The 23997-nt window shown below is 50.7% G+C and overlaps 13 protein-coding genes across 14 annotated transcripts in view; 9 read left to right on the top strand and 4 right to left on the bottom strand.

The window, feature by feature from the left end:
* Positions 1–443: 443 nt before the first annotated feature.
* Positions 444–1766, bottom strand: PV06_11531 (uncharacterized protein; the record flags this gene model as incomplete). Its single annotated transcript, XM_016413223.1, has 5 exons — positions 444–783; positions 851–948; positions 1008–1229; positions 1298–1532; positions 1588–1766. The coding sequence occupies 5 exons, from the start codon at positions 1764–1766 to the stop codon at positions 444–446; spliced, it is 1074 nt and encodes a 357-aa protein (XP_016256419.1).
* Positions 1767–2825: 1059 nt separating this feature from the next.
* PV06_11530 (uncharacterized protein) lies at positions 2826–4424 on the top strand. The gene is made up of 2 exons (XM_016413222.1): positions 2826–3522; positions 3573–4424. Exons 1-2 carry the CDS (start codon positions 2886–2888, stop codon positions 4316–4318), a joined length of 1383 nt encoding a protein of 460 aa, XP_016256418.1. The 5' UTR covers positions 2826–2885; the 3' UTR covers positions 4319–4424.
* Positions 4425–4446: 22 nt separating this feature from the next.
* Positions 4447–5502, bottom strand: PV06_11529 (uncharacterized protein). The gene has a single exon (XM_016413221.1). The coding sequence runs from the start codon at positions 5368–5370 to the stop codon at positions 4525–4527; it is 846 nt and encodes a 281-aa protein (XP_016256417.1). The 5' UTR covers positions 5371–5502; the 3' UTR covers positions 4447–4524.
* Positions 5503–5923: 421 nt separating this feature from the next.
* On the bottom strand, positions 5924–8855 carry PV06_11528 (uncharacterized protein). Its single transcript, XM_016413220.1, has 5 exons — positions 8180–8855; positions 7898–8107; positions 7298–7830; positions 7024–7248; positions 5924–6977 (listed from the first exon to the last, which is right to left on the bottom strand). Exons 1-5 carry the CDS (start codon positions 8723–8725, stop codon positions 6878–6880), a joined length of 1614 nt encoding a protein of 537 aa, XP_016256416.1. The 5' UTR covers positions 8726–8855; the 3' UTR covers positions 5924–6877.
* A 1253-nt stretch (positions 8856–10108) lies between these two features.
* On the top strand, positions 10109–10576 carry PV06_11527 (uncharacterized protein; the record flags this gene model as incomplete). Its single annotated transcript, XM_016413219.1, has 1 exon — positions 10109–10576. The coding sequence occupies one exon, from the start codon at positions 10109–10111 to the stop codon at positions 10574–10576; it is 468 nt and encodes a 155-aa protein (XP_016256415.1).
* A 363-nt stretch (positions 10577–10939) lies between these two features.
* Positions 10940–12074, top strand: PV06_11526 (uncharacterized protein; the record flags this gene model as incomplete). Its single annotated transcript, XM_016413218.1, has 1 exon — positions 10940–12074. One exon carries the CDS (start codon positions 10940–10942, stop codon positions 12050–12052), a length of 1113 nt encoding a protein of 370 aa, XP_016256414.1. The 3' UTR covers positions 12053–12074.
* Positions 12075–12076: 2 nt separating this feature from the next.
* Positions 12077–12636, top strand: PV06_11525 (uncharacterized protein; the record flags this gene model as incomplete). Its single annotated transcript, XM_016413217.1, has 2 exons — positions 12077–12400; positions 12484–12636. The coding sequence occupies exons 1-2, from the start codon at positions 12158–12160 to the stop codon at positions 12634–12636; spliced, it is 396 nt and encodes a 131-aa protein (XP_016256413.1). The 5' UTR covers positions 12077–12157.
* Positions 12637–12667: 31 nt separating this feature from the next.
* PV06_11524 (uncharacterized protein) lies at positions 12668–13492 on the top strand (the record flags this gene model as incomplete). The annotated part of the gene is made up of 2 exons (XM_016413216.1): positions 12668–12796; positions 12847–13492. The coding sequence occupies 2 exons, from the start codon at positions 12668–12670 to the stop codon at positions 13423–13425; spliced, it is 708 nt and encodes a 235-aa protein (XP_016256412.1). The 3' UTR covers positions 13426–13492.
* Positions 13493–14481: 989 nt separating this feature from the next.
* PV06_11523 (uncharacterized protein) lies at positions 14482–14924 on the bottom strand (the record flags this gene model as incomplete). Its single annotated transcript, XM_016413215.1, has 2 exons — positions 14482–14847; positions 14883–14924. 2 exons carry the CDS (start codon positions 14922–14924, stop codon positions 14482–14484), a joined length of 408 nt encoding a protein of 135 aa, XP_016256411.1.
* Positions 14925–15734: 810 nt separating this feature from the next.
* On the top strand, positions 15735–16651 carry PV06_11522 (uncharacterized protein; the record flags this gene model as incomplete). The annotated part of the gene is made up of 2 exons (XM_016413214.1): positions 15735–16343; positions 16436–16651. 2 exons carry the CDS (start codon positions 15735–15737, stop codon positions 16649–16651), a joined length of 825 nt encoding a protein of 274 aa, XP_016256410.1.
* A 35-nt stretch (positions 16652–16686) lies between these two features.
* Positions 16687–17802, top strand: PV06_11521 (uncharacterized protein; the record flags this gene model as incomplete). Its single annotated transcript, XM_016413213.1, has 1 exon — positions 16687–17802. The coding sequence occupies one exon, from the start codon at positions 16687–16689 to the stop codon at positions 17800–17802; it is 1116 nt and encodes a 371-aa protein (XP_016256409.1).
* A 1181-nt stretch (positions 17803–18983) lies between these two features.
* PV06_11520 lies at positions 18984–21620 on the top strand. 2 transcript variants are annotated; one of them, XM_016413212.1, is made up of 3 exons: positions 18984–21252; positions 21313–21523; positions 21576–21620. In XM_016413212.1, exon 1 carries the CDS (start codon positions 19770–19772, stop codon positions 20391–20393), a length of 624 nt encoding a protein of 207 aa, XP_016256408.1. In that variant the 5' UTR covers positions 18984–19769; the 3' UTR covers positions 20394–21252; positions 21313–21523; positions 21576–21620. The 2 variants fall into 2 exon arrangements, with proteins under 2 accessions (XP_016256408.1, XP_016256407.1); XM_016413211.1 differs by having other exon boundaries at positions 18984–21523.
* A 678-nt stretch (positions 21621–22298) lies between these two features.
* PV06_11519 (uncharacterized protein) overlaps positions 22299–23997 on the top strand; it is a gene marked incomplete at its 3' end in the record, with an annotated part of 3704 nt that continues 2005 nt past the window's right edge. The window contains exon 1 of the mRNA XM_016413210.1: positions 22299–23993. Within this exon, the coding sequence (XP_016256406.1) occupies positions 22353–23993 (1641 nt within the window). The 5' untranslated portion in view covers positions 22299–22352. The remainder of the gene's footprint in view (positions 23994–23997) is intronic.

Genomic DNA, 23997 nt, shown 5'->3' with positions numbered 1-23997 from the left:
CCAACTCTTCGTCCACCAGCAGCTGTCGCCGATCATAAGCCTGACGCCTCTTAGCCTTCAGTTCTTTACGCTCGTCTTCGGCGATGTCAGCGGTGAGTTGAAGAGAGAGGTTCTCAATTTGTTCGCAAAGGGCGACAAATTTCGGGCGGTGCTTTAGTTAATCCAAACTTTTGCTTGGAATTGACTGCGGGAGATCGGGATGTCTCTTCATTGACGCACTGCGAAAGTCCTCTGTAAGGTCCCGCCGTGGTTCCAGCCCGAGGAAGACAGCGGCACCGTCCACGTTACTTGTATTGTCCAGATAGTGGCCAACAAGAGTTCTTGGGTTTCTGTGCGCGGCGAACTTCATCACCTGTCCAAGCGAGTAGCCTCCATCTGCTGCCGGGTCAGCTTCTCGTACAGTGAATTGGCTCGGTGTAAGATCGCCCTACCGTCTACTTTGATCAGCGCTTCGCGGCGAGAGGCATGTAGTCCCATCCCTCCTGGAAAGCCAGCCCTTTTCGCCCAATCGGAACACTGGTGCCCCATGCGGACTCGTTCTTTACTTTCTTGGTTACTCCATCTGCGGACATCTCGGGAAAGACTGGGTCGTCCAAAACGGCGTCCGCCCACTCCATGATCATAAACCTCCTCCTGGGCGGCGGTCTGGCATCGAGGACCGCCTCGATGGTGTTGTAGTCCTTAAATGCGCCAGCCGAAATAATGACAGCCAATAAAAACAAAAGGCCGTTGACGAGCAAAGGAGGCGTAGGATTCAGTCTCTCGTATAGCGGATGCTTCGGTCTGTATGTCGACGGAAGTGTAAGCAACGGGGATCTAAGCCTGGAAGCGGCCGACATTAACCACTCACTTGTTGGGATTGTCTTGCATGCCTTTTGTGTGTTCTCTTTTGAACCGTATCTTGATCTCCGGCTCTCCGTCTTTCCATGCGACCATGCAGAGAAGGTCCTGTTGGACATTGTTACCACCGACCGCGTTATTCCATCTCCTCTGGCTCAGGATCAGACCTTGTACTTTGCCTTGCAGATTTCTTGTAATCTTGCAGAGGTGTAGCAGTGCATCTTCAATAGGGCACTGCAGTCCACTCGGCTCGCTTCATGGGCGTAATCGTGATGATCGTTCAGCCAGAGGAACTCTTCCATAGCGACATAGTTCTCTATCGTCAAATAGGTGGGTTCTTTCTCCTCGATGGACAGCGGAATTTTGTATCTAAGCACATGTTTGATGTACTTTCTCTCGTCAGCAAATGAAACCACACGTTGGCGCTCTAGCTCAGGAAGCGCTTCAACACACTTACAGGAGCCATCGAGTCATGAACGTCTTTAGGGATGGTAAGGTGAGTCTCCCTCTGCCATTGCGACATGAACTTTCGAATCTTATTCCGTATCGTCTTGACCGTCGCCCGTTTCTTGTTCTTATCCAGGGCCTTTTCCTTGTCCAGCCTACCAGGCGTCGCGCGTCCGACCACTTCGGCGAAGTGTTTCATAACTTCCATGCTGCGAGGATCGGACCCCGGATATTTCCTTTCGTACCTAGTCCTTGTCAGGTTTCTCTCAGACACTCGAGCAAGGCTTCCTGGTGGCATACGCTTTCCAAACCTCCATCATCGCCTCGTACCCGGGTTTAGTGCTCTCAGCAAGTTCTGCATAAACAGGCTTCCCGTCGATCCCCGACCTGTCCCCGGAGAGCCCATCCTCTAATGCCGCCTCTATCTGCTCGTCTGGGTTTAGACCCTTCCAACTTCTTTTCTCGTTCTTGATGCTCATAGTTGATGGCTCCCGAGTGTCCCAAAGACCTATACCTGTGCCAAGAAGGGAAAGAAGAAGCCGTACTAGGAGCCCGGTCAGAGGATGTGAAAAGAGTTAACGAAGATCAAGTCACTCGACAAAAAGGAGAGGGAAGGTACGGAGAGGAGGGGAGGGGAGAATCGACGACAAAGCAGGCAGAAACCCAACGAGACATTGGAAGGGGCAGGGGCACTATTTCTGGGAACCCTCCCTCGCGCCGGAGGCACAAGGCACGTCGTGCGAGGCCCATCACGCTCATGAAGACCGGCTCGTTCTCGCAGGGTCGAGGAGGCAACGTGCCGTGGTGCGTTTCCAGGGAACCCCCCTAGGAGCCTCGTTTTCGGGCCCTCGTTAAAACTTGACAGTCTGGAGGAGGGACGACTTTTGGGCCCCTGCCCCGATGTGGCCAGCAAGGTGAGCTGGCCCAGCCGAGCCTGAGCCGACGTTGAGCCGGACGCGAGCCAGCCTGAGCAAAAGCGGCGCGAGGTCACGTGAGTCAGAAGGTGGCCGGGCGTCGAGATTCCGGTCATAAAACAGTGTTGTTTGTACATGTGAGGCAGACTTGACCCGTCTGTAAGGCTCAACTGGTTGATCAGGTAGGCTTGCTCAATGCATTCGTGCTCAAGAATTGACTAGAGGATCTCAAATCATGCTGTACCTCAGTACAGAATCAGGAGGATCGCCAAATGGGTTCCGTTGGAGGAATGGTTTGTCTCGGGCCCGCTACGTCAGCCGGTACAGATTTCGCCGTATTAGGCTGGAGTTCAGTACTTCTATCAATAGCACCTCAAATATAGTAGCTCTTTACCTTAGCTTTCGGCCATGTGTCGCTAACCAACAAGACCAGGAATGGCCAGTTCGCAATTACTGGCTGTGAAGTGTTTTATTGCTGTCATTTGATTTCTCTCTGCGAAGTTGAAATGCTGGAGCGCTAACAGGCAGCGAGCCAGGCTACGTTTCTCCTCATCTGCCACCCTTTCCTCATCTGCCACCTCTCCTCATCTGCCACCTCTCCTCATCTGCCACCTCTCCTCATCTGCCACCTCTCCTCATCTGCCACCCTTGCTTCATCTGCCACCTCTATCTAGGATTAGACCCATGGTGAGGAAACCATGCTTATATCCAAACTGCCTAAAGTCCACTCGCCGTCGAGAAAAACACGACAATCTACCTCACTACCAATGCCTAGAATGTGAAGCGGTCGCCCCTCGAAAGCTGCAATCGCAACATTGCCATCCATCATTTACCACCCAACCCCTTACACGTCCGCCGACCCCTTCAATCTGTCGAAACAAACCCGAGCCTTGTTGGTGTTCACGATGCCCTATTCAGGAGAGCAAGAATATCACACGTCACAAGAAAACACCACATTATATCTGTGAAACATGTGACTCGGAAGGTGGCAAGAAGGTTTTCATCGGAGAGGTCATTGCTCACAGGCATAAAAGATTCCACCAGGGCCATATTGTCTCTAAGATAAGAGAGGGCGATCGTACTGAGCATACACCCTTGACTTCAGTCAATGTAAGCCCGGAGAATTCGGCGCATAGATTGAACATATGTCTCCAACCAAGATTGAATGACCATACCACGGCAAATGGTGCGCAAGCGAGTGTGGAACTTTCTAGGACAAGAGGTCCCGGTCGGCCTTCGCTGGAGGAGTTAGCTGCGACGTTACGAGAATCACAACGGATTGTCTGTGTCGTAGGTGCAGGTATCTCGACATCTGCAGGAAGTACGCACAAGCCCTATTTGTCGTGCATCCGAGCACTAACATTACCCCAGTTCCTGATTTCCGTTCTGCTCAGGGACTCTTTGTACAGCTTGAGACGGAACATGGCCTTGCTGAAGGCTCAGGCAAGGAGATCCTTTCCGCGTCCGTCTACGAGCATGAAAGCACCACAGCAGCACTGCACAGCTTTGTTCGTAAGTTCACAGAACTCGTTGATGCTGCACGACCTACCCCATTTCATCATTTCTTGGATCGAATTGCGGCCAAAGGCAAACTCCAACGTCTCTTTACAATGAACATCGACGATTTGGACGTCTCAATGCCTAATCTAATCACGAAAAGGCCGCTTCCTTTACATGGCCCTTGGCCGAAAACAATTCAGCTTCACGGTACTATCAGCAAAATGGAATGCACGAAGTGCCATAGGATCAGTGATCTTGATGGGGCTTTATTTGTGGGACCGTCTATGCCTTCATGCCCGCGGTGCAGCAAGCAGACCCGCAAACATGGGCTGAGGCCGCGTTTCACGCTTTACGACGAAAGTGCCAGATACGATCCTGCTATTGGCAATGCCGAGCAAGAGGATATCAAATCAAGACCAGATCTTGTTCTCGTGGTAGGAACTAGCTTGCAGATTCCTTCTGTCACAAGATTGATTCACAACTTCGGCCACTTCGCCAAAATCCTGTGGATTAACAAAGAGCCACCACCAGAACTTCCTTTCGGCTTAGACTACATATATAGGGCTCCTTGTGATGATTTTGCGAGGTGGATTTCGTCTGAAGTTGAAAGCGACTAGGGGGGACTCTCGATGTTAGGTTGTCAAATTTTAAAGGTCTAAGAGAACTCTCCGTTCATAAAAACACCAATAGAAATCTAAAGGAAGCTTCATATGGGCATTGAATCTACGGTTGATGATATCTCCATGTGAAAAGGATGTAACACTCAGCATGAATTTACCCACTCTTCATATGGGTCACAATTGAATTCTGGGTGCAATATTTCCTACGTTGGAAAACCACGACAACCCTCGTCCCGGACTGCGCAGTTCTCTTTTTCAAGCTCTCTCTCAAGATCCCCAGCCGATGCAAATCCTTTGGTCCAGCATTTCTCGATAATAGAACCCAGCCATACCTCGCTTGTTGACGGAAGTGTTTCCCGTCGAGGCCAAGTCGTCGGATCCCCCACTTGCTGCCAGTCTTCATAGATATCAAACGAACAATGTTGACCAGTTATGATCTCAAACATTACTGCCCCAAATTGTCCAATATCGGTTAGAATAGAAAATCCATATTTATCGCAGCCTTTAAGGTCCCATTCGAGATGCATTAAAGAAGATTCAGAGAAGTCAATGAGCCTGATATTCATATCATCGTCATACACGATATTATCCAGCCGGAAGTCACAGATGATAACACGTTTAGTATGTGCGAAGGCCATAGTACGCGCCAAGTGAAGTAACCGGAAGAGCTGACGAGACCTTTTTAGCCGGATCTCGCCTAGATGCTGCCGTAGGTCGCCATTCATCAACGGCATCTGGATTGAGGGTTCTTCGGAGTCGACGTTATAACAGCGGATAATCCCAGGATGGTCGCCTAGCCTTTTATAGATAGCTTTTTCGTGCTTGAAAGACATGATGGCAACGGCGAGCTCGTTGTAGTTGTCTTCATTGTGGTCCAATATTCTGTCATGAACAGGAACTCCATCAATTTCGGACAACTTCGATATCCGGGGGATTTTGAAGGCGTATCCTCCTCGATTGACGACAATGCCTGCACCACCCACTCCAATAATCTCATCTTTCACAATTGTGCCGTCGAGATATAGGTAGTTTGCGATGTCCGATGTCATGAATAGTTGGGTCCGTCTGTATATGAGTCGTGTGGCTAGGTTGGTGGGCGAAGCGCGTAAGAAGGGCTAAACAAGTTGATATTCCGTGGCAAAAGCTTCGATCACGAAATGCCTGCTTAGGGAGAACTCTAGACATAAATGCATTGAGAGGTTGAGCTGAGTTGTTGATTGTCGCTGCTCAACGACGGCCCATTGGCGCACTTTCTTGGCAATGCCCCTGCCCAGATTTAGGTAGCGCATATATTTGTTTTCCTTGCCTCACTTTAACTAACTTGTTATTCTTAATCTACCCCACCTTGCGCCTCTCCTAGAGCTCGTGCTTGCTACTTCCACACATAGACCCATGTCCTTTACTAGAGCCTAGTGGAAGACAAGGCGCGGGCCGGTATATGTACATCGAGAATCTTATCTTAGTCGGGATGATAGTATCTACTAGAGGAGTTGGTACATATAAAGAGGGTCATTGCTCTCTCGTGCGATTCCCTACTCATACAGAACTAAAATTTTTGGCATCGACACCTAAGGATATTCGATTCCAAACCCTTCCGCTTCATCGAGAGAAGGTTAATAACTGGCATACCTCAATTATCTACCATGCCGAATCCAAAAGGTTGTGGCTGCAAGATCGAACACCCTGCCAGGCGACGTTTTCCGGACTGTTCTAAAACACCAAACTCTCAAATTTCGTGCCTCTTGACTCACATCCCCAAAAACAGAACACATGTTTGTAATCGACAGGATGTTCAGAGACACACTTTCGAAAATATTCATCCGGCCTCGTCGACTCGGCGTCACGAAAACTGCTGGAATCATCGCGTCCCGGGAGGTTATTATCACAACGGACAGTTTCATGGCCCATTGTATATGAGAACCGCCTTCTGAAGGCGGTCAGCCATCATTTCGGACGTGTCTTGAGTGCAATGATGCGGCATCAATTGCCACAACGGAATCTTGTGTCGTGAAGAGATTAATGGGACATTCATTGCTGAAAGGAGAATTCTTCCTGTCTCTCACTCCCTCATACGGTTAGCGAAGTACGAACAGAGATATCATCCACTAAGAATTGTTCTTGCGACATGACAAAGTCATGATATACGCAGAGCATTTCTATATCTGGCCCGGCGAGCCGGGCAGGCCTCCAACATCTTGTTGGAATTTAGTGTCCTTCCTCACAATTTCTCCAACTAGTTTACGAGTAGCAAGCGGAGATTCAAGCTTGTCAAGTAACAATAGGGGGCTTGTAGGGGGATGTATTTCTCACAATCACACACTCTTCCACGTCTCTCACACTCTTCCACGTCTCTCACAATCTGCCTTACAACATTATATTGGTCTTTCTAAGGCGCCTACGCTCCTAGATAAGTAGTGCGTACGTAGGCGTCGTATCTGCGAAGGAATGCAATTTCTCAAGAGCTGCGGCGGACCACACGGCAAGCTGCATGATCGCCTCATTATAGTCCCCTCCCGCCTCTTTGACTTCAAGGCCACAACCGAGGAAAAAGGGTGCTTATGTATACGTCTGCCATGTGAAACTCGGTCGAGACGAGTTGAGAAATTGAGAATTGCAGTCCTTTCGCAACTTGGTTGGCACGCCGCGAAGAATATTACTACTCGTAATTAGCCTTGGATCGGAAACGAAGGTAGGGAACTAACTTCTTGGGCTCTGCAAGCTCCATATAATTGGGTACCTTTCGTTTGAACCACGCCATTGAAGGTGTCAGTATTGGGTCGCCAAAAATGACGAATCCAATGGCCAACCCAGTTGTCTTATAGACCATGTAATAATTAATAAAAAGCGACATGAGGAATAGAGGGACTAGAACAGCATCGATTCTGAGGAAAGCAACATGAGAAAATGGTGAAGTTGGCGAAAGTGCGCTGAAGTTATGTTAGTAATTTCCGTAAAGGTACAGTAAAGGCACCTTACTTCGCAACCCTCTCCCAATTATCAGCAACCTCCCCAACCACATGTGGCGCAACATCAAGGATATTGGCAACAGTTTCCGGGTTGACACCAGCCCATATGATCTCTTCCATCGGCTCCTGAGTCTGATCGGTAGTCTCGGTGATATGCCCTGGTGCGGAACCTGCGGCTTGGACGGCTTTGACTGCTTCCCTGACAGGCTTCGGAACCTTCCCCTCCAGTGGATCTCCCTCCTGCTGTGGCTTGTTATGCATACCGATAGCCCTTTGAAGGTTATGTCGGACGTTGTCGACGAAATTGGCCGCTTCCTCCTCCATAGCTTCACCCGGCTGCTTTTCCGGAGCACCGGTGAGTGTGTCGTTGGTGCCTAGCTGACCTGCCTGCGGCTTCTGGCACCCGCCTGTCATGATGTTTACCAGAGCACGCGGTGCTGGCGGAAAGAGTGCGTTGCGAGCTTCCACAGAAGAGGCCACGAGAATCAATGTCCCCAGGAGGAGCGGCATAAGAAGATCAAGTAGCCACGCAGTGAAATATACCTTAGTTGATGTCAGTACGACGTTTTGCTGCGGTACAGAGGTCAGCGTGGCTTTGTGGTCAACGTACCGCGCAGAACGCCGATGTACGGCGAGTCTCCTTCCATGAACGAAGTCGCGATACTTGTTTTCCAAGACTTGCGAAGCCAAGAACCACAGTCAAGTAAATCCGTTCCAGGTGCAGCGTCAATTTGTCGGCCGCATGATCCTGAGACCACGCATCATTAAGGTCGAGACCACTTGCGATTTCCATAGGCACAGCTCTGACATCGAAGACATCCTACGTAATCGAAATCAGTCCTGTAGAAAAGAATTTTCCTTGGATAGCATGATCGGACGGGGGAAGTCCCACCTTGTTGAAGCGTCTGATGAATTGAAAAAGCTCTCTATTTGTGTGACCACCTATCAGCGGATCAGGTATCTCTACATTAGCCTTATGCCAACCAATATCTCTCACGACTTCGGCGTTGCTGCTACTAGGCTGTGTGGTTTGAACAGCACCTCGGACCTCTGGTACCTGGTGCGCCAGCTCGTGACTGTCCGCATTAAGATCCTTCCGCAAGATCGCTGCCGGGCCTTCCACCAGCACATGGGACTGATCTTGCAAGGTAGCCATCATAGTAGGGAGCTTGGTGTCATGAATGTTCGTGCCTGGTAGTACCGCCTGGTGGTCGAGACTTCGGTGAGCCCGCGGAGCAGTCCGTCCATTGGATGAGCCAAGCAAGGCATATGCTCTATCTTGCAAGGTAGCTGACATCGTTGGGGAAGCGTTGTCACGAACGTCAACGCCTGGCAGGGAATGCACCAAAATTGGTGGGGAAACGTCATTCACGTCCATCCCCTGACGTGACGTCGTCGTAATTGTGTGCCGCATATCGAGTCGTGGGGATGTCGTCATGAGTCGGAGCTAGCGTGGTATCGAAATGTGATGTCGCACGTCCGTTCACACTCGTCCTTGACGATATTGAAGATATGTGCCCTGGTATGGCCGAGGACGTGGCTGCTGGTCGACTTTCTGGATCTGTTCTTTTACGGCTTGAGTTAGCGTCTCATCGATCGCTAGAGGGATGGTGCCTTAATTCTTAACAACGTACCTGCGTGATCTCACCGACGGACAACCCCGCCAAGTGCTTGGAAATCAAAGAACTTCAACATGCTAACAAAGCCACCTCGCACAGAGTCCGGATAATCACGCCTAAATGTTTGAGGTTTGAGTTAAATTATCAAACACTCCCTGGGGAGAAGGATAGCCTTTTCACATAGAGTTTTAAACAAGAACCATGACCGCACATCAACACCCGTTCAACAACGTCTCTTACGGGAGACCCTTCTGAAAGGGTTGAAGCCACGTTCCTGCTTTCGTTGCTGCTCTTTTTGGTCGAATATTCTCGCGCTGACCTTGAGGCATTTGAACGAAACAAGAACCCTCGATGGATACCCGCAATACCTCAATGCTGCTTATGCTGTCCTGTCCAATGTGATCTCTTCAGACAAGTCAGGCTAGGTCTCAAGAATGCTTTTCCCAACAGGCCAATTTTGATACTTACAAATATGCTTTTCCCAACAGGCCAATGTTGATACTTCAAATAAGATGCCGGCAAATTGATCCGTATTTCCAATCTCAAGATAGAGAACGGCATCATCAACACAGTTCTTAGAGAGCACTACCCGTCCACATTCCGTTTTTTGTAGGAACAGGAGTGCTTTCTCCTGCACCCGTTTTGGACCTTCGTCAAAAGCCTTGTATACACGGTCGCCAAAATATTCGTGGAGTACAGCCGTGTCAAGTCTAGCTAGCGCGCCGAGCAAGCACATTGAGGAAACCACCGATCATTTTCCGGTACTTAGCTTCCGCAGCTACCTTGATTGCGATGCGTTGTGCTTTAACCACCAGCCTCGAAATGCTTTATCCTCAGATTGGCGGAGGTTTTCGACGGTCTCTTCGTATGACGACGACAGTACATCACAGCTGGGGGATCGGGCCTCATCTACGGGATGGATAAGAGAAGAGTTATAAAACAACACTTTGAGGGCGAAGAGAGTGATGCTGAGCGTGAGCGTCGAGCATATACACGTCTTGGTTCACATCCAAATAATTACGAGCTATCTTGGAAGTCTGAAAGAAGGATCTATAATTCTGGAATGAGGTCAGTCCTTCGGGAAAAGTATCAAAATCGAGTGCGGACAAGATTCCATTGCATAGGAAAGTCCGCTGGTTGAGGCAGGCTGCAAAGGGTTTAAGATACGCACATGAAAAGGGCATTGTCCAAGCCGATGTTAGATGTCACAATATGACCTGACAAGGGCCTATGGCCTGACGATATCCATGGGATCCGAGTGCCTGAAATTGATTGACTTCGGAGGTGCGAGTATTGATGGTGAAGAGCATGGCTCCTGCTATCAATGGTATAGTTATCGACGATCAACACCGGAAGTCAGCAAGCAGACCGATATCTTCGCGTTTAGTTGTGTGATATACGAGATCTCGACGGGCAGACACCCATACCACGAATTCGAAGCATCTGACAATCGGTCACACCTTGTCGAACAATTGTATGAAGAATACCAATTTCCTGATATCACAGATCTACCATTGGGCCAACTGATGCAAGGCTGCTGGCATGGCACGTTCAATTCTATGAGCGACGTCGTCCAGGCGTTAGAAGCGGCAGACTCCGTGAGCATGAATGCGAAGTATGGAGCTGGTACTGTTACCAAAGTTCGCAAATGCTGCTGCTTTCCCATTTAAAGTATTTACTTGGAAAAAGATGAGATCACCAGGTCGAGACATGCATGCTTTGCCTTTGGATGTCTTCTCTTCCAGTTTGAGCAGGGAAGTCCTCTGCATAGCGACACTTTCGACCATTTACCTCTACACCAACGGATATTGTACATCGAGCGCTTGTATTCCGAGGGAAACACCCTGACGTATTCGGTCTTTTCTTTTCAGGGCGGACTATTCTAGCATGTTGGAATCTTCTATTTCGAGATATTAGTATGGCCGAATGGTTGATGGCCTTGAGCAGGGCTTTCTAGCCAGCCTTTGCAGTTACACTCATCTCGGTCGTACGAACCTCACTCCGCGCGCATTGTGCCTTCGGACACTTTAATCATGTATGCCAATCCCACTTTTCCACGTCCACAGACATCTCTAGTTCCAGGACAAAACTTCGAAGCTGCCACAACGAGCTCAACGGCCCCCTCCACTGGAGCTTCGACCAAACAGGGATACTCGAGAGTTGTCGCCAAACGAGTTACGAATAATGAGAAAGCAACATTACTTTACAAAAGCGAAGGCCGTTGGAAGGGAATGGGGACGGTGGAGATGCGCGAGACCGAAGGAAAAAAGGTGTATCTCTCTTTGGAGAAACAGATATACGTTGAAGTCAAAGATTGTAAAAATGAGTCTGTCACGTCGATCAGTGTCTATGCCGCAGTGGGTGACATACTGTGGAGGATGGCACGCGATGCGGAATTGCTAAATATGCGTGATATGCAGAGTGCCACGAAGGAGAAACTTATTGAGTACATGATATCCCTTCAAACCAGTCTCGAGTCGAGAATGTCGAAACCGAAACGGAAGCGCAGGAGTCTGCGTTGTGTCCGTCCCTCGGAAGTCCAGCCTAGTACACCCTCGGAGTGGTACCGAGCTAGGGAGCGAAGATCTGCAGCGCAGTATCAAAGCATTACGCGTCAACCAGAGGACTACCTGCAGCAACTCCAGGCGAGTTGCCAAAAACTTGGCTCAGCGGAGGAGGCGTTGAGCAGAGTCAAACACGAACATAGTGAGCAAGAAAGCAAAATCACCGAGCTCCAGAGGCATCTCATGGCAGCAGAACAAACCGTCACTAGTCAGACTAGCGAGCTCGCAACCCTGAGGCGACGTCTCCACGAGAGAGACCAAGCGGCTGAGCAGAAACTTCGCAGTTACAGGCATCGACTATCAGCGACTAATCAGACTCTGGTACAAGCCCAGCGTGCCGCAGAATCAACTACGGAAGAGCTGTTGTGTACCAAAGCCACAAAAGAACAAGTGGAGAAGGAATTCAAGGAAGCCTGTCAACAAATGAGCAAGCTACCACTTACAGCTCAACAGAAGAAGAGCTGGCGGAGGCTCGACGAACCATTGCCGAGCAAAAAGGCGAAGTCTCATCGCTCCAGAAACAACTCAGTGAAAGCCAAGCACATGCTAGGGAGCTCCTTTCTACATCTCGGGCAGAATTAAAGCAGGTGAAGTTGACATTGGATACCGCCACACAGCAATTGCAGTGCAACGAAGCGAAGCGGGCAGATTTTGAAGTGGAGCACTCGGTCAGCGGCCAGCCATAAAATGCAGAAACGAGAAGCAGACGGTGCAGAGCGTCAGATGGTCGAAGTACCTACCGTCGCGGCAACAGAAGTGGCTTCCGCACAGCTTGGAGAGACATTTGGAGAACATATCTGGAATCAACCCGAGCAACGACGACAACGTGCGAATGCGATCAACGATGTTCAACCGACTTTTGGCCACGACCCTGGTGCACTTGAGACGGGCGACGACTGTTTTACAATTATCAGCCAGAGGATCAGTGGTGTATGCAAGGCTCTATCAATACAGAAGATAACGTGATACGAGTCGTGGCTGGACAGACCTGCCTTCCAAGATGTTGCCATCAGCTACCGGAGGCACAACTAATCAAGGCTGCAAACTGTGTGCGAAACATCTCGAGGAGTTTACATGGATTACCTTGTCAGGAATGGGAACGGATTGGTGGCCCGGTCTCACGTGCCCGGCACGTGGAGGCCATCAATGTGATGCAGACAGCCTGAAGACCATAATGGGTGTTACCAACACCTGGCAATGTGGGCTACCCTGTTTGAAATCGACGAAGATTTGATATTGCGGACCTGGAAATGGTACGTTGATCTTCTGCAAAAGGAGCTGGGATTGGCACGGAGCACATACGTACTGGTCGAAGTGATGCAAAAGGTGAGCCATCAGACACCACGGAAACTGACAAACCGCCTCTGCTGGTGAAGGACGGCTTGGTCGATGGGCACCAACGGCTTTATGGCCCATTGGTGAATTTTGGCACATCCGAACCCGAGAGCCTGGTCAAGAAAACCATCACTGTCAAAAGCAATGACGACTCTGGCGCAATTTGGCACTTGGTGTCTTACTACCGGCCTGTTGGTGTTCTCCAAGGCCGTTTGCCAGTCCAGACAATCAACCAGGATTTCATTCTGCAACGATGGCACCTACCAAGAAATCCAATACCGTACGGAAACTCGTACGACGGCCAACGAGCTGCAGAAAGCAGATTATCGCAAATGACACACCTGTGGGACAGTTCCCACCATGCTCAACTAGATTGGCCCATATTGAAAGAGTCTGACCGTTACCACACCAATTCCCACCAGGATCCATTTTCAGAACTTGTAATTTACGATAACGCTGCCATGCCTTGGTCAATCGATGGCCTGTTGGATCCAAGTCTTTTCCGTTATGGCAAAGCAGTGCTGACGGCAATTTTATCTTGTAGCGCCTCAATCCAGACCGCTGTGGCCAGGACACAATATGCGGGAGGCAAAAGAGAGGTATCGACGGCGTTGGAATAAGGTGGATAGGTCCCGGAGGAGGGTATGGCTTGATGCTGACGGTCCCAGCGAAGGTCCAGATGATGGTCAAGCCAATCAATAATCGGAAGCAATTCTTCCTTTGAGCAACCGACCTTTTTGGAATTCATGCTGACGGGGCCTTCGGGATCGCATATGCCGTATCGGCCAAAGGTTGCAGAAGGGACCGAGGAGGACCAGAAACAGTGGCCCTTAAGGCAGACAATTGACGGAGCCAAAAATTGGGAATCGTCATCAACTCCTTTTTTGGCCCACCGCTACATTTAGACATGGGACGGTGCATAGTAGCTCCCTAAGTTTCGTGGTTGAGGGCGCTTGGTGTTCGCCTCATAGAATGTCTGATCATTGATATTGAAAAATTGAAGTCGACCACCATGAAAGGTCAACCGTATTTCGCTAGCGTCATATCAGCTAGCGGGGGTAGCTCGGTAACTTACGTGCTGCGACGCCAGTCGAGAAGGATATATCACGCTGGACAGTGCTTTTCGAGGAAACCGAGTTGAACTCGAACCGTAATCGTTGAAGATGTAATGCATTTTAGCGCCTTGGCACTATTCCATGGGATTTCTATATTTTCGGTAACGCGGAAAGGCGGCAAGAACCAAGTGCGGGAGTCCAAGGGAGCTTGCAAGTAGAAGTGCCGTGATATTTCCCCATAATCTTTGGAGTACAAGTCTGTTTCAAAAACAAACACCAAGCTTCGCGTCAAGACGCTCGGACAACGGTGCCTCAAACTCCTGCAGCAATTTTGCCCTGGCGCATCACGAGCGCCTAAGATATCTGAGAAGAAAGGTGGTGGAGATGTCTATATCCTCGCACGTGATCATGATGCGTCGACAAGGTCCGCCGTGTGGAAACCCACCCTGTTAGATGACTAATGAATTTCAAGGCTCACCGCGCAGCACTTCTTGATGACGACAAGAGTAGGCGGCCTGTTGCTGCCTCAATTAGAGCCAATATGGCTGCTGCAGTCAATGCAAGTGCCTATAAAATCGGCCGGATCGCATGTGGCCCGCCTTCGTACTACGCTTTTCTCTTCTACTCTTCGTCAAAGTCAGGTTCCATCTCCTCCCCGTGCATATGTCCCATTTCGTGTTCTTCTCCTCCTTCATGCTCCATTTCTTCTCCATAGTCTCCACCTTCCTGGTGCATCGGATCCTCGTGGGCGCCTAGCGGAGCGTAAGGGGTCCCGTCGGCGTGATGTTCCGCGACGGCGCCCTGGTAGCCATGAGGGATCTGGTTGACGCCCTCCCCGTACTGATTCATGTGTTCGATCGCATAATTTTCCTCTCCAGGGTGGCACACTATTTGACCGCCTTGATAGACCGTATTGTCGCCATTGGGATACAGGTGGTACCGTTCGCGGCAACCAGAACCGTTCGGTACATCCACGGTGAAGTGTCCCTATTCATCACCCGCGACCCCGTCTTTCCGCTTACCGGAGCCGTGATTGAAGTCATGCAAGACGGGTGTCGTTCCATTGGTTGCTCCTGCACGCTGGAAACCCTCGTGCAAGGGGGATGGGCCGCTCGTGTGGGGGAGGGAAGAGGTCAGTGACTCGTGGGCGATTCGGATCCATTGGTTCGAAGATCTCGGTCGGTGGGATGGACTTGCGGAAGGTTTGCAGCAGGTCGTTCTCTGCAGGGGGAAGTCATTGCTCGAGTATGGATTTGTTGAGCAGTCAAAGCGAACTCTGCGAAAGCTGAGAGAGGGAGGGCGACAGCGTTCGGGACAACACAGGAGGATGCGGCTGGCGAAAGCAGCGAGAGGGCTTCCTCGCAATATATGTGCTGACCCTTTCCTCTTGGGTGGGGAGAATTGTCACGCTCGGCGCGAAGTCAAGCAGAGTCGAGCTGTGCCAGCCCTAATGCGTAGACGCAGCGACGCTGCTTTGAAAAGACTCGCGTTTTCGTTGGACATGCTCAGAGCCTTGGAGACGTCACAACGGCAGACTTGAAGGGCCAATCATAGCCGTTGTCAGCAGTCCCCACCAAGGTGAGCAAGGTCGGTGTTGCACCATCCGTGCCGAGACGCTAGACCACTTGGCCCCCACGACTGGTGAGACACGGGTCACTTACCCCGCTCGGGCGAGCCGGGGTGAGCACAGGGTGGCGTCACCCCCGTCCCGATCCGGGGTGGAGGCGCGAGCAGTTTTTACTCATCTTGGCCTTCAATCTTCACTCAGATAGCTGGGGCTTCTGTGGAACCGATCCACAGATTTGGTTGCGTGTCAATTGTGGGAGGTTTATTAAGATCATTAGTTGCTTAGGTGCTCTAAGTACTGACTTGATATGGCTCAGACTTCTCAACTTCTAGGGTCCAGCAACAACAACTTCTTCGAGCCTCCCAATCTTGGTTTCCCTTACAGCGACGTCTACGTTGCGTTGGAAGGAGACAGCGAGAGCCGGCTCATTCGTCTTCTGCCAGGTTCAGGAGAAAGCCCAATACATTGCAAGCTGATCAACAATGTGAACTTCCGAGCCCAGAAAGCTGCCGAGCCAAACTATGAGGAGAGGGCAAATGCTTGGATTCGTGACAATCTCGAGCAATTTATGGCAAATCCACTTCTCGCGACAACATATTTAATCAACGAGCACAACCAGCATGCCATGAAGGCTCTTGAAACTAATTATGCAGCATTGTCTTACTGCGCAGGGGATCCCAACGACTTTGAGCCTATATGGGTTGACGGCCATAAGTTCAATGTGTTCCGCACCTTATTCAGAGCGCTGAAGCGTTTCCGTCACTCAACCGAGCCTCGACCCCTATGGGTGGATCAAATATGTATCAACCAGCGAAACACTCCCGAACGGGACGGTCAGGTCTTGCTAATGAAGGACATCTATGAGAACGCCGACTCTGTTAAGATTTATCTCGGTGAGGAGGAGTTCTTGAATGGAGTTAGCAGCAATCGTGCGTTCGACCTGTTGGAAAATTTCTTGGGCACTAAGATGGCTGCCATCCAGCGTAGCATATACCGATTTGGAGATAGTCACGGATCGAGCGCGAATTGCGAAAAGGGTGGTACCAGCATTACACTCTCAACTTCAACAGCGACGATATAGCATCGAACGACGCAGACTTGATGTCGGCGATTGATAGCATGCGTCGCTATCTCATCGATGCTGCACTTGGCGACTTCTGGGTCGCATTCTTCTCTTTGCTTGAAAAACGTGGTGGCGCCGATGTTGGGTCATACAAGAAGTGATCGTCGCCCGGAAAGCAACTATCAACTGCGGAGATATGGCGGTCGACTTCGATGATTTCGTTCTTTTCCTAGTCATGGCTCTTTGGAGTCTGAGAATAAGAATCCCTGGTGAAGAATCGAACGAGCGCACGGTCACGCTTTCTAGGATGCTGTTCACATGCATGCAGCAACCTTATCGAATAGCAGGGGCACGTGTTGAATTCGATGTCCAGACGGCCACCCCTATGAGTCTCTTGCGAACCTTTGCGTACGCCAAAGCATCAGACTCAAGAGACAAAGTCTACTCGACGCTTTCGCTCCTGGGACGAGAGCGCGCGCAAGGATTCGGCTTAACGCCAACCTATGCTCCCTCCAACACCACAGCTGCAGTCTTCATCCAAGCAGCTAAAGCATGCATTACATCATCGGAGGAGCTTGAAGTCTTTAGCGAAACTTACGGTGCCTCACCAGACAGCCATTTCGGCTTGCCTTCATGGGTGCCGGATTGGACTCGAACCGAGGAGAACACCAATACCAAATGCAACCTCATTCACAAGATCTATGGGTTTTCAGCCACCGGAAGACCAGGCATGGCGAGCTCGGCGGACGTGACGTACTCTTACGACGGTCTCAAGGTTCTTGCTCGTGGTATCTTGATCGGGAAGGTCAGCAGTATCGGCGCTGTTGATGAGGAACCGGACCTGCACACGACAGACAACCTGAATAACATATTGTTCACGCTCAGGTCCTGGAAGCAGCTCTCCAAACCGAAGAGTGGCACTGAAATGAGGCAATTCTGTCAGACAGTAACATTGGAACAGCATCCACCGCTAGATGCCTTGGGATGGGACAATCCTAACACCTTCGAGGAATGGGTGAGAAGCCTCGTTCAGACAGGGCGGCGGACAGGTCTTGGCCGCCCATGGTACCGCCGGCGATTCTGCCAGCTCAGTCACGGAAGCACAAGCAAGATGGCCGTGCTTCCAGCGAGCGCCGAAGCCGGAGATATTGTTTGCGTATTTTGGGGCGCAAATGTGGCTTTTGTCCTTAAGGAAAGAGGCAAGTGGTGTTATTTAGCAGGAGAAGCTTACGTACATGGCGTAATGCACGGAGAGCTGATAGAAGAAGAGGACCGAGCGTGGAGAGAATCAGCATATTTTGGGATCGCATAGGGAATAGGCTGGTCGGTGGGTTGGGTTCTGCGTACCTAAGCACTCTCTCAACCCACTCATGGGTCGACCTAAGTGAAATCTTGTAACCTAAGACCCAACTTAAAATCCACGAGTTTTGGGTGTACATAGGCCGCGTTCGGCTTGAAGGTTAGAGTATCGACGAGGTCGTAACGCCTCTCAACTTGTCTTGCCGTGAAGTTCATAGACAGAAGTACTCGGCACAGCTTGTTGCGATGTTGTAGCTACTCTGTGGCGAGCACAAGGTGGCGGCAAAATTGGGGTCTCGAGGCGGGTTCGTGGAGACGTGCCAAGAGGGTTAGAAAACCCAGGGTGTTCTCTGCATCTAAGACCTGTTCTTGAGGGCTTAGTCAACTCATTTCCAGAGGACTATCGCCTACCACCAAAGACCAATGAGCAGTTCCTCTCTCTTACTGACGCCGAGAATCGCCCAATAACCTCTGCTGTTGTTACAGGCTTTTGCCTTTGTTCGCCTTGGTGGTGGGACAAAGGCTATTCCTGGCCAACTCTTCAAATGTATACACCATGGCGAGAAAACTCGTAACTGGCGTAAGCTTGAGGAAAAGGTGGTGTATGATGACTTTGGTCAGATTGTAGCGCAGCGAAAGAAGGAGCCAACTAGTGTACGCCAGACAGGCTGTCCCTGGTCAGTCAGAGTCAGTTATAAAGGTGTTCACCGTGGAAGTACAGAAAAGGCATGGATTTTCACTGTATTATCACTTAATCATGAAGGTCATGACTTAACCGAGAACCCTCTTGCCGTCTACCCTCTATTGCTTCAACAAATCGACGAGTGGCGACGGATCAAGGCATTGCAACTGCCCGCCGTTTTGCAATCATTCCTTACTCTGCCTCTCGTAGAGTGCTTGAATCTGAGGAATTCGGTCTCCCTCTGAGTCAGAAACAGTACTATAAGCCACCCCTTGCCAGGTACTTCGATTCAGCCCGACAAACGGCCGAATACCGACCCGATGACAGTTGGAGGTGAATGACGGAGGGCGTGACAGTCACGCCTCGATCCGTCAGCCACAGCCCGTGGCTTAGTGCCCTTGCTGCTTGAGTACGACTGGTTCCCCGAAGTCAGCACGTGATGCGTCCTGTATCGAGGAGTCAGCTTGACTGCGGTCCCGGGCACACCGGGAATTCCTAAGATCGTCTCGGCTCACCAGCACTACACTCAAAGAATGCGGAATACTCCATTGGACACCTGTTTCAACAATCATTGGGCCTCGAAGGCCTCGTCCGATCTTGCTGAACCAGTGAAACATGGGCCTGTACTCACGGAGGTTGAACTGCCACGTCAGCAGTTTTGATCTGACGCTGAGCCGTTCGGCCTCATGTCTGATTGTCCTTCTCTTGGTCTTGCGCATCTCGACCCATTTCCCTTAATGGCATTCAGCCTCGGTTTTCTTGAAAGACGTGAAGCGTTTGACACTGTTTCAGCAAGTCGAGACAACCAATCTTTGCCAAAAGGCGTCGACCGAAGACCAACCGGAATACCTTGCCTCTCAACTTGTGTCCCTCCTCGCATCGAGCATGTCTAACACTGGGGACTATAACGTTGGCTGGATCTGCGCTATAACTACGGAATACGTTGCCGCACAGGCGTTTCTCGACAAGAGGCACGACGGACCCGAATACGTCTCTCCCCGCGATAACAACGATTACACTATGGGAAAGATTGGGAAACACAATGTTGTTATCGCTGTCTTGCCCGACGGCGAATACGGCATAGCCTCGGCCGCAAACGTTGCGAGTGATATGCTGCACAGCTTCCCTAACGTCAGGATTGGTTTAATGGTGGGCATTGGTGGTGGCGCGCCCAGTCAAAAGCATGATATCCGTCTGGGAGACATTGTTGTCAGCGCTCCTCGCGATGGGAACGGCGGTGTGTTCCAGTACGACTTTGGCAAGACGATACAAGACAAGAGCTTTCAGACGACCGGTTCATGTACCAGCCACCAACGGTACTGCGGACGGCGGTGAATGGACTCAAGGCACAGCATGAGGCTAGGCTTGATCCCGGGAACAGGGTCCGGAATATCCCTACTCACGACCCGGTCATTGAGATAAAGCGCAAGGGAATTTTTGGGGATCCGGAGGAATCAATGGACAGAATAAAATGGCAGAAAGCTATGCTGGACCTGGCAGTTGGCATTGCAAAAAGGTTTGTTGCCGAGCTTGAACCTTCAACGTCGACATACTCGGACGAAGGCAAGAATGCAAAGTCGCTTGTGCTCGATGATCTTTCCGGTGACAAGGCTCTGTCCATGAAACTTGCCGACTTCGGCGTTGTCGCCCATGAGGTCGGTACTTTGCGTATGCAGACCAAAGAGAATCAAGATCACAAGGGCGACAGAGCTTGGGTCGTCGACCGGAACCTCAACTTTAGAGGCATCAACAATCTCTTCGTCTGTGATCTATCCGTGTTCCCCGTCAGTCCAGCGGCCAATCCCACACCAACACTGGCTGCGCTTGCGCTTCGGCTGGCAGACCACCTCATCAACCCTGATGGAAGAGAGAGTAAAGCTCCAAACGATAGAAAGCAGACGAAGCGGTATTCGAAGCTCTGAAGGGCTATCAAAGGACCTAAGTGAAACGTTCCAATATTCATCTTGATTTCCTGATGCTCACACTTGCCACACGGAGCGATCGGGGAACGAGTGGAGGAACAGTCCACAACGTACATTCGGACGCGGCTACAGCAAAGGATACTTGACGCGAGATGGGCCACAGCCTGTCATACCCGAGCGCCTGTGGTGAGATCAAAGAAAGGGCTGTAAGTAGTCAAACGAGAAGCCGCTTAGGATATCGAGATCTCGATATTATGGCTACTCCAAACGAAACCAAACACCAACCAAGCCCGGAGAGAGATTGGAGATGAAGGGAATTCATCTGGAACCGCTTCTTCTGTACTCCTCGCTTCATGTGAGAGAATGTTTCTAGCTGTATTGGCTACGGACCGGGAGACCTTGATATCACATCGCCTCGTTCCTTGAAAATGCATCTTGTGGGCACTAGTCTTGCTTGATGCTGATTCTGTGGATGATTTGTAATACGGTTGCGCCAGAAAGCCCAGTTGAAGGCGTCATCACAAAGCTCGCAATCCAAAAAGGCAGCGGAAGAACCTGCGTAGATCCCGATTCAGTTCCACTGTCCTGTGGCCGAATCGTCACGTACTATTTATCACTTGGACAGAGTTTTGGCATGCGCATAGCGCTGCGTCACTCGCTGCGCCAGCACATGCTCGGATATGTGTCTCTGACTCTCCTCGCTGCAAGACAGAGGTTCGATTCGAGGAAGCGAGGAAACAATTCCTGCGAGGAAACAATTCCTGCGAGGCCTACGTTGATAATCGCAGCTATCGACACGGGTTCTGTCCTGCAGCAAGATCCTCGGTAAGAGTGTAACATGGCACGTCACAAGCAATAGGTCAAACTTCCAGTCTTCCCTGTCTTCCTTTCTGCCCGGTTGTGCCTAATCCAATTTTAGATTCCACGTGTAGCAGCACAACGATGTGGCAAGCAACCTCGTATGTCCTCTATACAAAGGCTGCACGTAAATCAGGAAAGAGACCTCCTCAAGTCGGTGGCGGTAAGTGTCGATTTCGGGCACGGGTACCTAAGTTAACAAACTACGCATCAAAAGGCCTCATCGATATAGGCCAGGTACTGTTGCCCTCTGAGAGATCCGACATTACCAGGTACTCTTATCTTCTTAATTTATCATGAATATAGCTTTGACCTATTAGGCAGCGCTCAACAGATCTGCTTATACGCAAATTGCATTTCCAGCGGCTTGTGCGCGAAATCGCGTAAGATTTCAAATCGGACCTTCGATTTCAGTCATCTGCGATTGGTGCCCTTCAGGAAGCTACCGAAGCTTACCTTATCTCACTCTTTGAATATACGAATTTGTGTGCCATAGATGCTAAGAGAGTCACCATACAGCGTAAGGATATCGCATTGGCACGTCGCCTACGTCAGGATCACTTAGATCGGAAGTGATACCATAGATTGAAGGATGTGGAATTACTTGACGATAACTTGGATTGCGTAACTAGCTCCTTCTAAAAGAATATTGTGTCTTTTGGATATGGATGAATATGGATGATGAACACCTTGGAAGATGCTTCATCCCTATAAATCTACTCGCCGGATTCATAGTGAAGCTCGAGGATAACGGAAACCTCTACGCGTAACGAATATTTTGTGTCCTTGTTTCGAGCGACAATAAGTTGTCCTGTGGCCAGGGCGTGCCGTGCACGGGCCACAACTCCGTTGAGGTAATTGTGGCTTGTGCACGCCTGCTCTACCGATGTTTGGCCGCACACCGCAGAACGGGAGGGCGATTGCCGTATTCGTTGGCTCTCCCACGCCCCTAAGGTCCTTCCGGTTGTGGCCTGTGCATGCCAAGACAGCCCTTTTTCTACCAGCAACCACGCGTTACAGATATCAACACCAGAGATCACGTCGGATCGTAACAGCACTCCGCTCTCAACACCGCAAAATTTCGAACCGTCAATCTTTACGATGTCGGCCGTCAACGCAAGAATACAAGGTATAGAAGACACGCTCAAGAAGCTCCTAGATGTCGTGGATAAGCATGGGTCACCCGGCAGGCGCCGGTCCGCCAAATCGCGCAAGCCAAGCCAACCGCCTTGGAAGACGATCCGGTCCATCATTGAAAAGTTGGCGCAAGACGTTCAGAGTGTTAAAGAAATGGTTGAAGGCTCCGGTAACAACACGGGGCACGACCGGAGCACGGAAGCTGATGACGGAAACGCCACTCCGAAAAATCGACTACAGATCTTGGATCAACCACCACATAAGAGACAGCAAATTGGCCGGAACTCTTCAGGGACCGCGCAATGCACACAAAAGGATGGATCTTTTTCTGTAGATTCCAGCGCGAGGCCAGACCGTCCGGCGACACCAACGCCGCTGCTCCATGGGTTGAACGTGGACGAGAATCGCGCTCCATCAACTTCTGTTCCTGATCCATCGTGCACCGCCCCAACCACTGTACCGACCACAGTTCCTACTAGAATGGAAAGCCCACAAGCCAAAAAAAATACTGCAGTGGGCGTGACTATGCCGCACCGTTCGAGCCACCCTATCATGTCGGCAATTTCTCAGTCCGACACTTCGACACAGAGCGTCTCTGAAATTCCTCGAAATCCCAACATCACCATCTCTTATCGAGTGGAGCAGGGCGTCGTTGTTCTAGTGCCCGTGAACATGGAGCAGTGTCGCGATATGCCGTTTCTTTTCGCTCAGGCCGAGGCACTTGGTGCACGTGAAACAGGAGTGTTCAAGTACGTGCTCCCGAGCGACCTTGAACTCGGCGCCCACGCCGTCCCTAGGATTACAACGCGTATGTCTAAGTTTGGGTCTCGCCTCGGGCCGGACGACATCTTTCATATTTCACGGACCGAGGATCCGGAGACGCCTGAGATCAGCGAGACCAGCTTCACACCCACAGAGCCAGATGAACTATCAGAGATGTTGGAGCGTCGTCTGGCCGATCCTGAGGCGATAAGCAAGATGCGATACTGTACCGATCTCCCGGCGCAGACTGCCGAAGCTCGGCGACAATTGGGCTTACCCGCAGAGTCCCCCATCTGGCCTCTGAAAAGTAATATGTTGGATTGCACCAAGTACCGTGTCCCGGGACTCCACTGGCCGTATGGATATGTGTCGGGCGATGACGGATCGCTATTTGTCATACACCGTGAGGATGGCAAGCTGCCGTCGCTGAATGTCCTACACTATGGCAGAGAGAAACTCTGGTATGTGGTGGCTCGGAAAGATGGCTACCTCGTCGAAAACGAAGTGAAACGCGGGAAATGTGAGCAGAAAGTACGACACGCTTCGCGCTGGATTCCGCGGTCAAAGCTCAGAGCCATTGGTGCTTCCTTTGTCACATTCGTCCAACGTGCCCGCGAGGTGGTCGTGGTGTGGGGCGATAGCTACCATCAAGGTGGTACCGTTGGCCCCACCGTTGCCGAAGCCGTGAACTATGGCGGCCCTGGTTGGAGCATCGAAGGTTACTCTGAATGCAGCCCCAATTGCGATGGATATCCTATCCCAAATGCGTTCTTGGAGTTCCGTTCCCCGAATGAACCACAGCGCGAGCAAGGCGGCGAAGTTTCACAGACAGTTCACGCCTCGGTCC

This window comes from Exophiala oligosperma, assembly GCF_000835515.1.
Source record: "Exophiala oligosperma strain CBS 72588 unplaced genomic scaffold supercont1.38, whole genome shotgun sequence".
Lineage (NCBI taxonomy): Eukaryota > Fungi > Ascomycota > Eurotiomycetes > Chaetothyriales > Herpotrichiellaceae > Exophiala > Exophiala oligosperma.
The sequence above is the reverse complement of the archived record's forward strand: the minus strand, read 5'-3'. Positions and strand labels throughout refer to the sequence as shown.

Excerpts from the sequence above, each read along its gene's own strand:
- PV06_11530 (XM_016413222.1), top strand. The coding sequence starts at position 2,886 with ATGGTGAGGAAACCATGCTTATATCCAAACTGCCTAAAGTCCACTCGC. Across the intron at positions 3,523-3,572 it reads TATCTCGACATCTGCAGGAA|TTCCTGATTTCCGTTCTGCT; the intron begins GTACGCACAAGC and ends ACATTACCCCAG.
- PV06_11529 (XM_016413221.1), bottom strand. The coding sequence starts at position 5,370 with ATGACATCGGACATCGCAAACTACCTATATCTCGACGGCACAATTGTG.
- PV06_11528 (XM_016413220.1), bottom strand. The coding sequence starts at position 8,725 with ATGACGACATCCCCACGACTCGATATGCGGCACACAATTACGACGACG. Across the intron at positions 7,249-7,297 it reads AATTGGGAGAGGGTTGCGAA|CGCACTTTCGCCAACTTCAC; the intron begins GTAAGGTGCCTT and ends ACATAACTTCAG. Across the intron at positions 6,978-7,023 it reads GAGCTTGCAGAGCCCAAGAA|TAATATTCTTCGCGGCGTGC; the intron begins GTTAGTTCCCTA and ends AATTACGAGTAG.
- PV06_11520 (XM_016413212.1), top strand. The coding sequence starts at position 19,770 with ATGTACCAGCCACCAACGGTACTGCGGACGGCGGTGAATGGACTCAAG.